At 50.5% G+C, this 13,556-nt stretch overlaps 1 protein-coding gene across 1 annotated transcript in view; it reads right to left on the bottom strand.

The window, feature by feature from the left end:
• The window catches only part of MICOS10 (mitochondrial contact site and cristae organizing system subunit 10), a 40,589-nt gene extending 27,333 nt beyond the window's left edge, over positions 1-13,256 (bottom strand). Inside the window, exon 1 of the mRNA XM_083161930.1 lies at positions 13,101-13,256. Within this exon, the coding sequence (XP_083018056.1) occupies positions 13,101-13,164 (64 nt within the window). The 5' untranslated portion in view covers positions 13,165-13,256. The remainder of the gene's footprint in view (positions 1-13,100) is intronic.
• Between the last annotated feature and the right edge of the window lie 300 nt (positions 13,257-13,556).

Consider the following 13,556-nt stretch of genomic DNA (forward strand, 5'->3'; position numbering starts at 1 on the left):
AGCCTGCAGGTGGGTCAGTGTGGGGGAGTCAGCATCCCCCCGTGGTATGTGGCAGTCTGCAGGTGGGTCAGTGTGGGGGTGTCAGCATCCCCCTGTGGTATGTGGCAGTCTGCAGGTGGGTCAGTGTGGGGGAGTCAGCATCCCCCCGTGGTATGTGGCAGTCTGCAGGTGGGTCAGTGTGGGGGAGTCAGCATCCCCCCGTGGTATGTGGCAGTCAGCAGGTGGGTCAGTGTGGGGGAGTCAGCATCCCCCCGTGGTATGTGGCAGTCTGCAGGTGGGTCAGTGTGGGGGAGTCAGCATCCCCCCGTGGTATGTGGCAGCCTGCAGGTGGGTCAGTGTGGGGGAGTCAGCATCCCCCCGTGGTATGTGGCAGTCTGCAGGTGGGTCAGTGTGGGGGAGTCAGAATCCCCCCGTGGTATGTGGCAGCCTGCAGGTGGGTCAGTGTGGGGGAGTCAGCATCCCCCTGTGGTATGTGGCAGTCTGCAGGTGGGTCAGTGTGGGGGAGTCAGCATCCCCCCGTGGTATGTGGCAGTCTGCAGGTGGGTCAGTGTGGGGGAGTCAGCATCCCCCCGTGGTATGTGGCAGTCAGCAGGTGGGTCAGTGTGGGGGAGTCAGCATCCCCCTGTGGTATGTGGCAGTCTGCAGGTGGGTCAGTGTGGGGGAGTCAGCATCCCCCTATGGTATGTGGCAGTCAGCAGGTGGGTCAGTGTGGGGGAGTCAGCTTCTCCCGTGGTATGTGGCAGCCTGCAGGTGGGTCAGTGTGGGGGAGTCAGCATCCCCCTGTGGTATGTGTCAGTCTGCATGTGGGTCAGTGTGGGGGAGTCAGCATCCCCCTATGGTATGTGGCAGTCTGCAGGTGGGTTAGTGTGGGGGAGTCAGCATCCCCCTATGGTATGTGGCAGTCTGCAGGTGGGTCAGTGTGGGGGAGTCAGCTTCTCCCGTGGTATGTGGCAGTCTGCAGGTGGGTTAGTGTGGGGGAGTCAGCATCCCCCTATGGTATGTGGCAGTCTGCAGGTGGGTCAGTGTGGGGGAGTCAGCTTCTCCTGTGGTATGTGGCAGCCTGCAGGTGGGTCAGTGTGGGGGGTGGCAGCCTGCAGGTGGGTCAGTGTGGGGGAGTCAGCATCCCCCTGTGGTATGTGGCAGCCTGCAGGTGGGTCAGTGTGGGGGTGTCAGCTTGCAGGTGGGTCAGTGTTGGGGTGTCAGCTTGCAGGTGGGTCAGTGTGGGGGGTGTCAGCTTGCAGGTGGGTCAGTGTGGGGGGTGTCAGCTTGCAGGTGGGTCAGTGTGGGGGGTGTCAGCCTGCAGGTGGGTCAGTGTGGGGGTGTCAGCTTGCAGGTGGGTCAGTGTGGGGGGTGTCAGCTTGCAGGTGGGTCAGTGTGGGGGGTGTCAGCTTGCAGGTGGGTCAGTGTGGGGGGTGTCAGCTTGCAGGTGGGTCAGTGTGGGGGGTGTCAGCCTGCAGGTGGGTCAGTGTGGGGGTGTCAGCTTGCAGGTGGGTCAGTGTGGGGGGTGTCAGCTTGCAGGTGGGTCAGTGTGGGGGGTGTCAGCTTGCAGGTGGGTCAGTGTGGGGGGTGTCAGCCTGCAGGTGGGTCAGTGTGGGGGTGTCAGCTTGCAGGTGGGTCAGTGTTGGGGTGTCAGCTTGCAGGTGGGTCAGTGTGGGGATGTCAGCTTCTCCCGTGGTAATGCCCCACGCAGACTCCTCAGCCATACTGGAAACAAGAAAACATCTGTTGTAGTCACTGATTGGCTAGTTAGCAGTATAGGCTGCCTCTCATTGGTTAGTATAATAATGGCCACATCACTAGAGGGTGCCCAGTAAGGTATGGGGGTGAGGGGGTGAGGGGGGGGATTTCTGAGAAGCACATTTCCCGGACAAATGCTGGATGGGGTGTGGGGAGGGGACTGATGGGCAGATGCCAGCAGTTCTCGTGGCAGATCCCGCCGAGCCACTGCACAGGGCCAAGAAAATGGCTTTTAGTGTTCTAGGAAACGGAAAAAAATATTCTTCGCTTCAGAGTACAATACTCCAGCACATTGGCACGCAGGCACGGAACTGCCCGCTCCATGCCAAGCCCTATTTTTCCATTTAATAAGCTTCATCTCACCTACGAGAGCTTCCTGTGGAAGGGAAGTGGGCTGGGCCCGCTGGCTGGGACCTGTTAACCCTTTACCAATGCATGGGGTATAGGAGGGTGCAGAGGAAGGCTCCGCCATCTATATACGGGAACCCCGGTACATACCGCACGGGGAATAGGAGGGGGCAGAGGAAGGCTCCGCCATCTATATACGGGAACCCCGGTACATACCGCACAGGGGATAGGAGGGGGGTAGAGGAAGGCTCTGCCATCTATATACGGGAACCCCGGTACATACCGCACGGGGGACAGGAGGGAGCAGAGGAAGGCTCCGCCATCTATATACGGGAACCCCGGTACATACCGCACGGGGGACAGCAGGGAGCAGAGGAAGGCTCCGCCATCTATATACGGGAACCCCGGTACATACCGCACGGGGGACAGGAGGGAGCAGAGGAAGGCTCCGCCATCTATATACGGGAACCCCGGTACATACCGCACGGGGGACAGGAGGGAGCAGAGGAAGGCTCCGCCATCTATATACGGGAACCCCGGTACATACCGCACGGGGAATAGGATGGGGCAGAGGAAGGCTCCGCCATCTATATACGGGAACCCCGGTACATACCGCACGGGGAATAGGATGGGGCAGAGGAAGGCTCCGCCATCTATATACGGGAACCCCGGTACATACCGCACGGGGAATAGGATGGGGCAGAGGAAGGCTCCGCCATCTATATACGGGAACCCCGGTACATACCGCACGGGGGACAGGAGGGGGCAGAGGAAGGCTCCGCCATCTATATACGGGAACCCCGGTACATACCGCACGGGGAATAGGATGGGGCAGAGGAAGGCTCCGCCATCTATATACGGGAACCCCGGTACATACCGCACGGGGAATAGGAGGGAGCAGCGGAAGGCTCCGCCATCTATATACGGGAACCCCGGTACATACCGCACGGGGGACAGGAGGGGGCAGAGGAAGGCTCCGCCATCTATATACGGGAACCCCGGTACATACCGCACGGGGGACAGGAGGGGGCAGAGGAAGGCTCCGCCATCTATATACGGGAACCCTGGTACATACCGCACGGGGAATAGGATGGGGCAGAGGAAGGCTCCGCCATCTATATACGGGAACCCCGGTACATACCGCACGGGGGACAGGAGGGGGCAGAGGAAGGCTCCGCCATCTATATACGGGAACCCCGGTACATACCGCACGGGGAATAGGATGGGGCAGAGGAAGGCTCCGCCATCTATATACGGGAACCCCGGTACATACCGCACAGGGGACAGGAGGGGGCAGAGGAAGGCTCCGCCATCTATATATACGGGAACCCAGATACATACCGCACGGGGAATAGGATGGGGCAGAGGAAGGCTCCGCCATCTATATACGGAAACCCCGGTACATAACGCACGGGGGACAGGAGGGGGCAGAGGAAGGCTCTGCCATCTATATACGGGAACCCCGGTACATACCGCACGGGGAATAGGATGGGGCAGAGGAAGGCTCTGCCATCTATATACGGGAACCCCGGTACATACCGCACTGGGGACAGGAGGGGCAGAAGAAGGCTCCGCCATCTATACACAGAACAGCCTCCCGGCAGAGGGGATTGGGAACACGTACGATCTATAAAAGGGCATCACATGCGACTTTTCCCCTCAGAGAAGTTGCATAGGGTATGGGGCGTTAAGCTCATGAGGGCATACTGACAGGGCCCATTACCAATCTGCACACACACACAACTAATCCAAACAATTCCTGCTGGGCGACCACATCATCTGGGGGGGAGTTGTCCTGCGGCTGGTAGCGGGCTATACACCAGACGCACGCCTGGAAACGGTACGTGAAACAGAATTATTTCTACAACAAAGTACTGCATTTCTGCACCGTGCTTAGCGCAGCCTGTAACCAGCTAACGGGGAATTTCCCGCACTTGGCAGGGAACGGAATAGGTGGTGGCCACGGCAACGACGGGCCTGCACGCTTCCAGATGATAATAGTTTATAGGGACTATATCAAGGAATGTCATCTGTATACAACACAAGGCTGTGTAATTACACACTGGGGGTTTGTACAGATCAGCAACACAAACAACCATTAACAAATACAAGCAAAACTATTTCTGAGCCAGATCATTAAGCAGCTGCACTCATTTCCAAAATCAATTAGTGTTCATTCTAGCACCCGCCATATTTCAAAACCCATGCAGGTCATCTTCCCTGCCTGGGGTGTCGCTGTCTGCTGTAGTCTCGGTTATAAACAGTAAACCCCTTATCAATCCCGTTTCATTTCTTTATCTGGTCCTTTAAATTATTGATTGAATCATTCAGTACATATATTTTAGACAAACAATATTTCAGCACAATAAAGGGATTTTATTGGAATATATCTCTTTATTGTCCTCGTACACAGAAATATTTCCATGTGGTTTGTAGACTAGCACAGTCTGTACTGTATCTCTCCAAAGTACAGACCAGATTGTGCTAGAAGCTCCAGAGCAGAGAGTGACACCCCAGGCAGGAAAGAGGAACTGCAAAGGGTGCAGGATGCTAGAATAGACATACCGGTGACATTTGTGATGATAGAACATTTGCGGTAGTCATGTAATTCGCATGTTTGTATCTGGAGGTAGAGCATCGGACAAGCATGCACTCACTGGCAGGGTATCCCTGGCAACACCTGGAATACAAACGGTTACCTAAAACTATGGCATTGGCTGAACTTAAAATTGGCTCAGATGCTTTTTTCTGTCCTCAACTCTGAGGTGAGGTCGGGGGGGGGGCGCACACAAATATAGTAACACAAAAACATAAAGGTAAGGTGCATCATACATGCCAGGAAGAAGACGGTTTAACGCTCTGAAGCCGCCATATGCTGGGAGCGCGCTGGGCGATACGTTTTCTCAGCTATTAAACTGCCAATTCTGTCAGATTCCATGCAGCTGTTTTTCCGGAATGGACACACAAAGAAAGGTCTCACTTCTGGCTCGCCTCTCCGGGCACCGTGACTATTTATTTCCAAAAATAGTGAAGCACATTTAATAAAACTTTGGAAAATAAATGAGAGCTGGACAGGCTACAAAGTCTCTTATTCTCATCCGGATCTAAGCTCTTCCCTGCTAAGTTCCAGGGCATAGAGAAAACACATTATATGAGCGCTGACCGGCCGCTGGATGGTATAGGGGGAGAAGAGCCATATAAGGTGTGTGGGGGGGGGGGGGGGGGGGGAAGTCTGCCCACGGGACGGGAAGTCCTGATGTATTTCGGCAGTGTCTAATGCGCAAGGTAGACCGTGACAAAGAGTTGGCGAGCATAAAGGCAAACATGAGTTTTTCACATTTTTTGGTGCCTGAACCCATTTATAACCAGGATAGTCAAAGCCTGAAGTAGGCGGAGCCAAGCTCAGACAGGTTAGGTCACCTGCAGCCGATAACCAATCATGTGAACCCGCCAAGTGACAGCAGATGGATAAATAAACCCTCCCATTCCAATGCCTTTCTATAGAGCACTATGACCAGCAATGGCGCAAGTACAAGTTGATGAAATAGAAATATATCGGCATACACATTCCTCCAGCAGCTCATCAATACATATATATTATATTTACTTAAATGTCCTAATGCTGCAGAAGGCATTGCTAGTTGCACAAGCCCCTAGCCGTGGTGTCAATAAAGGGGGGCAGGCCCGGCCACGACTAAGTCCCTGAGCTCCCGGAAGCGCCGGGCATCGCCATCTACGGCGGTACTGGGCTTCCCCGGGGCACACTGGAGGGACAGGCAGCAGGCTCTTGGGGCTAGATGGGCCTTTAAAAAAAATAAAAAATAAAAATCGGACAGGGTGCAGCGCCCCACTAAAACAGCCTAACGGGAACACTAGCATAGACCCCCAAGGCCACCGAATCTTTCCCCAGCAATAGTAAGTTGGGTGAATTGTGACATTATGATCGAAGGCATTGCTGTGCATATGGAAATTTGACACATTTAAATAATTATTTAAATGGAGTAAGGTATAAATATTGGCCATAGAAAAGGAGGGGGTAGGCAGCGGAAGAGGAGGAAGGGGGCTGGGGGTAACGTATGAGGTTATTATGGCTGATTACTGTACTTGGAAGGTTTCCATTTTGATTGGATTGTTTTAGTATAAGACAATCAGTTTCATGTTTCTTGTGTTCGTCTGCATTTACAAACACCTGTAAACGAGCCATGTTTTAAGTAAAGCATTGTCATTCATTGTTAAAAGTTGGTGTTGGCGTGCAATTATTTCAGCGTTTGCCGTTATAATTAAGTGTTAGAAAGTACTGCCGCTGTAACGGATCATAGCACGCCACCGCCAGGTAAGAAGCGTATAAGACAGACAGGCACATGGGACGAGGAGGGATACTCGCAGAGGTGGTGAGAGTGCTGGCTGCCCAGCGCGAGTCACACATAATAAAGATCACCTTTCACATCGCTGCCAGCCAAGGTGATACTGGCACACCACAGGCCAGCTGGGGCCTGAACACTTCCCAAAACTAAATCATTTCAGGAAAGACATTTAAACCCTTCCGGACCAATGAAAAGTAACAGCGTGGGTACGGTGCCAGAGACCTTTCCGAGGCCAGGGCTGTGGCAGGATGTGTGTCCTGAGGTTCCGGGATTAGTGCGAACGCACAGGGAATTACCTCCAAGATACACGGACAGGAGACAAACTTCTAGTAAACTCATCGGTGTAATATTACTGACTGCGGAGACGTCCCCGGGGGGTGGGGGATGTGGGTCTAGGACAGCTCCGAATTTAGGGGTATGGGTCATTAGGTTGATATGCATTGAGTCGACCGCTGAAGGTCGACATAGCTTAAGGTGATCCATGACATATGTCGACATGTCAACAGGGTTGGAAGAACAACAATGGCAAGGTCAACATGAGTTTTTCACCCCGAATGTCGATATAGTCAACATGGACACCGCCAAGGTGTACCGCTGCGCTCGCCATGCTGCGGGCACGGTGCTTCAATACACTCGGCACACTATTATATTCTCCCTCCATGACCTAATGGATGGTAGGGCATGAAATACCCCGTCGGCACAAAAAAAGGGAAAAACTCCTGTTTTGACCCTTGACCTAATGCTTGCGTAGACAGTCTAACCCTGCCGACCCATTTCATGTGCTAGCCCTAAGCGCACATAGACCTTATGACCGTATATTGTATTAAGGGCACATTACGGACACTTTGCTCTATGCCGAAATGGATGGTGAAATAAGAACTAGCCGGTTAAAAAAAAAAAAAAAACATGAAAGACTCGTGTCCACATTTTTGACCCTGCCATCTGGCTATCTAGAGACCATGTAGATCAGGGCTGGGCAATAGAGGCCCTCAAGCTGTTGATGAACTACACATCCCAGGATGCTTTGCATTAGTTTTGCTATGTGGCCATGCTGAAACTGATGCAAGGCATGCTGGTATCTGTAGTTCATCAACATCTGGAGGGCCGCTATTGCCCAGCCCTGCTGTAGATCTATCGACCGGAACAGCTCCCGCCTAAGCTTTCTGCTCCGCCCAGAACTTATCCTATATTACAAAAGCCTGACACTGCCCCTCACCTCTATGGGGGAACTCCAAGGGTTCTGCATGCCAGTGGCCACTAGATGGCGCAAGTCAAGTGCTGTTCCATTAAGTCTGACATGACGGTTATTGTTCTGTGTAGCGGTTGCTGCACAAATTCAGCCAGGGGAATCAGTTTGTCAGCAATTGAATCACTACCAAGACCGGCCCCCTGCAGTCCAACAATAGCAGCAGGGGCCCCTAACCCAGCTCGCGCCCTGCTTGCACAACACACAGGCTGAGAGGAAGGGAGCGCTATATACCCCAGAACAACTCTGCAGGGCGTCCGCTCTCTTTTTGGGCCCTTGATTACTTCCATAGACTATGCAGCGTTACTTCCACTTATTTTTAATAGTGCTTGGCCCGTGAGCGCACAGCTGTAACATACGTGGCCTTCTCCATGTAAGCACTTGGCAGCACGGATGTAAAAGTTAAACGTAAATAAGTTGAAGGTTTGTCAGACTTTTTCCATGTCGGCAAACACCTCGGCCTGCGAACCGCGCCAAGGTTTCCCCCTCGCGCCTTCTACGGCTTATCCGGTGTTACAGGTCTCCTGACGGCGGACTGGTGCAAAAAAAAAAAAAGTTACGTACCCTAAAAACAAAAAAGTTGAGGAGATCAAGAACTCCAACACCCAGGTGAACAGAGCGTGCATTTCATGTGGGAATGGCCCCGTCCCGGATGAGACGTTTGTTAGTAAATCAGGGTTATAACGAAGCTGCAATTGTTACTCGCTTGTCAACATTCTGCAGCTGTTTGGCACTGTGCACGGAGGTTATATTTGGATTATTCTACACAAAAATAACTGAGGAATGAGAGAACTGACTTTACCCTTAAATGGCCTGGATGGAGCAGGGTGCATCGCTAAATCAGACACACAGATCAACAAGCAGGAACCCAGCACAAAACCTACATATACATGTATCCATAGAGGGAAAGGGCATTGTGCGTCTGAGGACAGCTGTCTGGACACAGAGCCTAATTCTGACCCGATTGCAGGACAAATAGGTGCTCAAAATGGAAAAAAAATATGCTGCACTGCAGGTGGGGCAGATGTAACATATGCAGAGAGTTAGATTTGGGTGAGGTGTGTTGAAACTGAAATATAAATGGCAGTATAAGAATAATGCAGCCAGTATTTACCCTGCACAGAAACAAAATAACTCAAACCCAAATCTAACTCTCTCTGCACATATTACATCTGCCCCCCTGCAGTGCAGCATGGTGTTGCCCATTTTGAGATCAAAGGCCTTATTCCAGTTCACTCTCAGAGGCAAATTCCTTCTCAAATGGGACAAAACCATGTGCACTGCAGGTGGGGCAGATGTAACATGTGCAGAGAGAATTAGATTTGGGTGAGTTATTTTGTTTCTGTGCAGGGTAAATACTGGCTGCTTTATTTTTACACTGCAATATAGATCTCACTTTGAAGAAAAACCCCACCCAAATCTAACTCTCTGCACACGTTTCATCTGCCCCACCTGCAGTGCACATGGTTTTGTCCATTTGAGAAGGAATTTGCCTCTGAGAGTGAACCCAAATTTGTACTGCGATCAGATCTGAATAAGGGCCTAGGAACGGAAAAAGCTGCATTAGATGTAAATGCTAATAAGCATTCTGCAATCATAAAAACAAAGCCACTGTTTCTATACAGGGAAAGGATATAATCAGGAGTAGGACACAGACCAATGGCGCCCGTGAGAAGGGCGTTTAGATGACAGTTTGCACCAGTAAAGCTGAGTAACAGCCTGCACTCTCGGCCTATACTCTGGGCGGCCATCACTCACCGACTCCAGGGAAGGGAGGAAAAACCCTGTCATCTTGGACGTCTGCCGCTGATCATCAGGACCATCTTGGTCCGATTTGGGGTCATAAAACCTGTGCATTATTACGGCTTAGCGGAAAACCTTCCCAGGTCCTCCCAATTCCTGTAATCTGGAGTCCAGGAAATTGGATGTATGGAAAACAAGCCGACTTATCTCAGTAAGAATGTGCCCAGATCCGACATTAAAGCGGTGCAATATGCCGGCCCGCAGCCACCTGCAGGAATTCTGCTCCCGGGGGTTGTGCAATGCTGCTTGCCTCACTTTTATCACACGCGCTGGTTCTTATTCCAGCTGTCTACACGGCCACAAGCCTGGTTCACTTAAAGGGACAGCACCAGAAACAATAGGTCAGTGTACGACCCCACCGGACAACGGTGCGGCATTGGGATGGGTCATTAGGTCGAGCACTATAGGGATTATGTCGACACATGAAATAGGTTGACATAGCTAAGGTCAACAGGGTTGGAAGGTTGACAAAAGCATTCAGTCAACAAAAGAAAGGATGACAGTCAAAATGTCAACGTGAGTTTTTCACGTTTATTTTTTTTACCCCAATTTCGGACACGTATCAGTGTACTGCTGCAATCGGCATGCGTCCGGCACATGGTTATACTCTCCCTCCATGCCCTAGTGGATGGTAGGGCATGAAACACTGCCTGAGAAACCACAGGGACAGGTGGCAAAGCTGTCACAGACACCCAAAATAAGAAGCTGTAAAAAAAAAAAAAAAAAACATGGAGGAGGTTTGGTTATGTGTTGGGGTTACGTCTGGCTTTGGGGGGCTTCGAGTCTGTGAAGGGAAAATGAAGTCTCTTGGCCATCAATGCATCCTGGAGAAATCACAGTGCTCAGCGTAAGGTGAAAGCAACCACAGCAAAATGTAACTTTGTATCTTCAACAAACTATGTTGCAATGCAAAGAGAACAAAGATTTATATTGTTTCTCTGCAGGGTAAATACTGGCTGCTGTTGCATGTAGCACACAGATGTTTTATTTATTTATTTATACACATTTAGATTTCAGATTGAACACAGGACCCCACTCTAATCTAAAGGCCCTCATACACTTGATTTACCCTCACATGTGGTAACTCGCCAACCACCCCCTGGGCTCCCCGGCAGCTAGGATCACATAGCATACACCGAATGTGGACCTTCTGCATACAAAGTACCATATGCGATACCATTCCCAGGATATGATGTATTATTGTACAGGACTGCGCATTGGAAGTAAAGGTCACACGATATGGCACTTTACGATTTATTGCCCCAAGTGGTCAACATTATGTGAAAAGGGGCCAGATCGTACTAGAACCCTAACTCTCTCTGTTACATCTGCCCCACCTACAGCCCAGGTTGGGTGCCAAATCCTGGTAGTGAGAATCCAGACAGATCTTGATAAGTTTGTTCTGTTAAAGGATTTTATTACTTGTAGGAACTCTAGTAAATTATGTTCCATTTTAGGCCCCCTCTTTGGCCGTATAAAAGACTATTTTTCCCAAGACTTTGCCTTGTAAATTGATAGGTGAGAAATTATATATTAACGTTCACCACATATCATTTTCCAACTATTGGATTTATTTTATTTCATGCTGCTTAATAGCAAACGCCCCCTTCTTTATGTATCACCTTTAGCCACGTCCCTGATGAAGTCGTTCTAACGAAACACGTTGGTTTGGTTGTAACTTAAAGAACTATCTGTTTGAACGAAGTTTACGTCTTATTCCGGAAAGTGACAAAAGAACACCTATACAAAGTGTGATTACTGCATCCTGTGAATAATTATAGGAATTGGCTAGGTGGTTCCGAACAGAGCGCACTACGATAACCCCCATTGTTTCTATCCTTGTACTTGGGTTCTCACTAACAGGAGAGTTAGCTGGTTATTTAATAGGATTAGCGCAGAACAGAGGTCATACTGTGTGGTTAGCTCTTGGTAAGTATTTAAGCCAGGGATGTGCAACCTTCGGCCCTCCAGCTGTTGTTAAACTACACATCCCAGGATGCCCTGCTATAGTTTTGCTATTTGGCCATGCTAAACTGTTGCAGGGGCATGCTGGGATATGTAGTTCAACAACAGCTGGAAGGCCGTAGGCTCCGCATCTCTTCCCGCCTCCCCCCCGCAGCCAAACCCCACCCACCTTCCAGCCTAGCCATCTGTACTTACAGCGGGATTCTGACTGTTGGGATCCCGATGTTTGTACTCTGACCACATCCTATTTTGCCCATGTGTAGTTACTTTTCTTTTCCGTTAACGATATGTATGATAATAATATTGTTAACTATAAATCGTACACATCAGCTCATGTGTATGCACTAGACCAGTGGTAGCCAACTCCAATCCTCAAGAGCTACCAACAGCTCACATTTTCCAGACAACCAAGATGCTGCACAGGTGCACCCATTACTCACTGACACATTTTAAAAGATCCACAGGTGGAGGTAGTTACTTCACTTGTGATTCTGTCAGGAGATCTGGAAAACATGCACTGTTGGTAGCTCTCGAGGGCTGGAGTTGGCAACACCAGCACTAGACTATTAATTAGTGTTCATTCTAGCACCCGCTATCTTTGAAAACCCACGCAGTTCCTCTTTCCTGCCTGCTGTAGTGCTTCTAGCACAGTGTGGTCTGTATATCAGCACTGATATGCAAACCAGACCTGTTCTAGAAACACCACAGCAGACAGCGACACCCCAGGCAGGGAAGAGGAACTGCATGGGTTTTCAAAGATAGCGGGTGCTAGAATGAACACTAATATTCTATATTTAGCATTTTCATGCTTTGATGCTATAATTTTGTTAACCTACCTATACAGGTGTAATACTGCAATTGGTTTTAGGTGCTGCATAGAGAATCAGTAAAAAAAAAAAAAAAAATGACAAAGTACAGACATAAAACACACTGTTCAGGGTTACCCTGACACGCCAGTGCAGCTGTGCTGCGAAGTAGATCATTGTCTTCCCTCCAATAAGCACATCATTACAAGTGTGGGTGGGGGGGATGTGACAGCGCAGTTATTTGAGCTGCGGTGACATCACTGATCCTGCGCCTGGGATCTCTCCACACCCACACGGAGCATTTCTGCACAGCAAATCAGGGATGGCCATCGATGGTTTATGACCGCCGGGTTGGAACCATCGATGGCTCCTTAAGCGCAGTCCAGTGGTATCTGGATAACAGAGCGACCGTGACAAAATGTCGACACAAGCACAAGGTCAAATTGCTTATGGTCGACATGAGTTTTTCATGATTTTGTTGGACTCTTACGATCCACGTGGGCTACAATCAGGAATGATAAAGCCCAAAGCATAGCGAGGCTACGCGCTACACTAATTGGGGGTCAGAGTCGACAGGTGTTGACACGGACACCCAAAAACGGTGAAAACCTCATGCTGACCAATTCATGCGACCTGTTCGTTTCAATGTCAACCTTTGGTGGTCGACCCTTTTATCAGATTTTGTAATATAGACGTGTGTGTATGTGTGTGTGGTGGATATTGGTCAATGACATGCTACATACATCACACGTGTGAACCAGTGTGAGGTCACACTACACAATGGGCACATGACAGACACGTGACACACTGGGCGGCTCTGCTGGACGTTACCGAATTTGACGGTGGCATCAGCCAGGAACCGGTCCCACTTCCTGCCGTGCTCGGACTCCGACATCTTCACCTAGAACAGAGGCCAGGGAAGCTGCTGCTGCAGCGGCGCCACCAAATCTCGCGAGATAACGAGCCGTGTTGCGCTGGGCGGAGCCCAAGTCTCGCGAGAACGAGGGCAACAGCCCAGGGCCGGAAGCTGCCGCCGTAGCTCTGGTCGCCATGGTAACCCCCGGTGCCGCCCGGTGCGACCACGTGGTTTTGACCTTGAAAAGTTTGAATGAATTTTATTATCAGGCAATTTTATCATCATCTCGCAAGTCTTTGTCTGCAGCGGCAGTGCGGCAGATGGGTGTGGATTGTATTGTCGATACCACTTAGGTCGGCAGTCATTATGTCGACACAGTTGGGTCGACATGTGGCAAGTCAACAGTGTCTATGTCAACATGGGACAAGGTC

This window comes from Crinia signifera, chromosome 19 (genome assembly GCF_055691185.1).
Source record: "Crinia signifera chromosome 19, ASM5569118v1, whole genome shotgun sequence".
Classification (NCBI taxonomy): domain Eukaryota; kingdom Metazoa; phylum Chordata; class Amphibia; order Anura; family Myobatrachidae; genus Crinia; species Crinia signifera.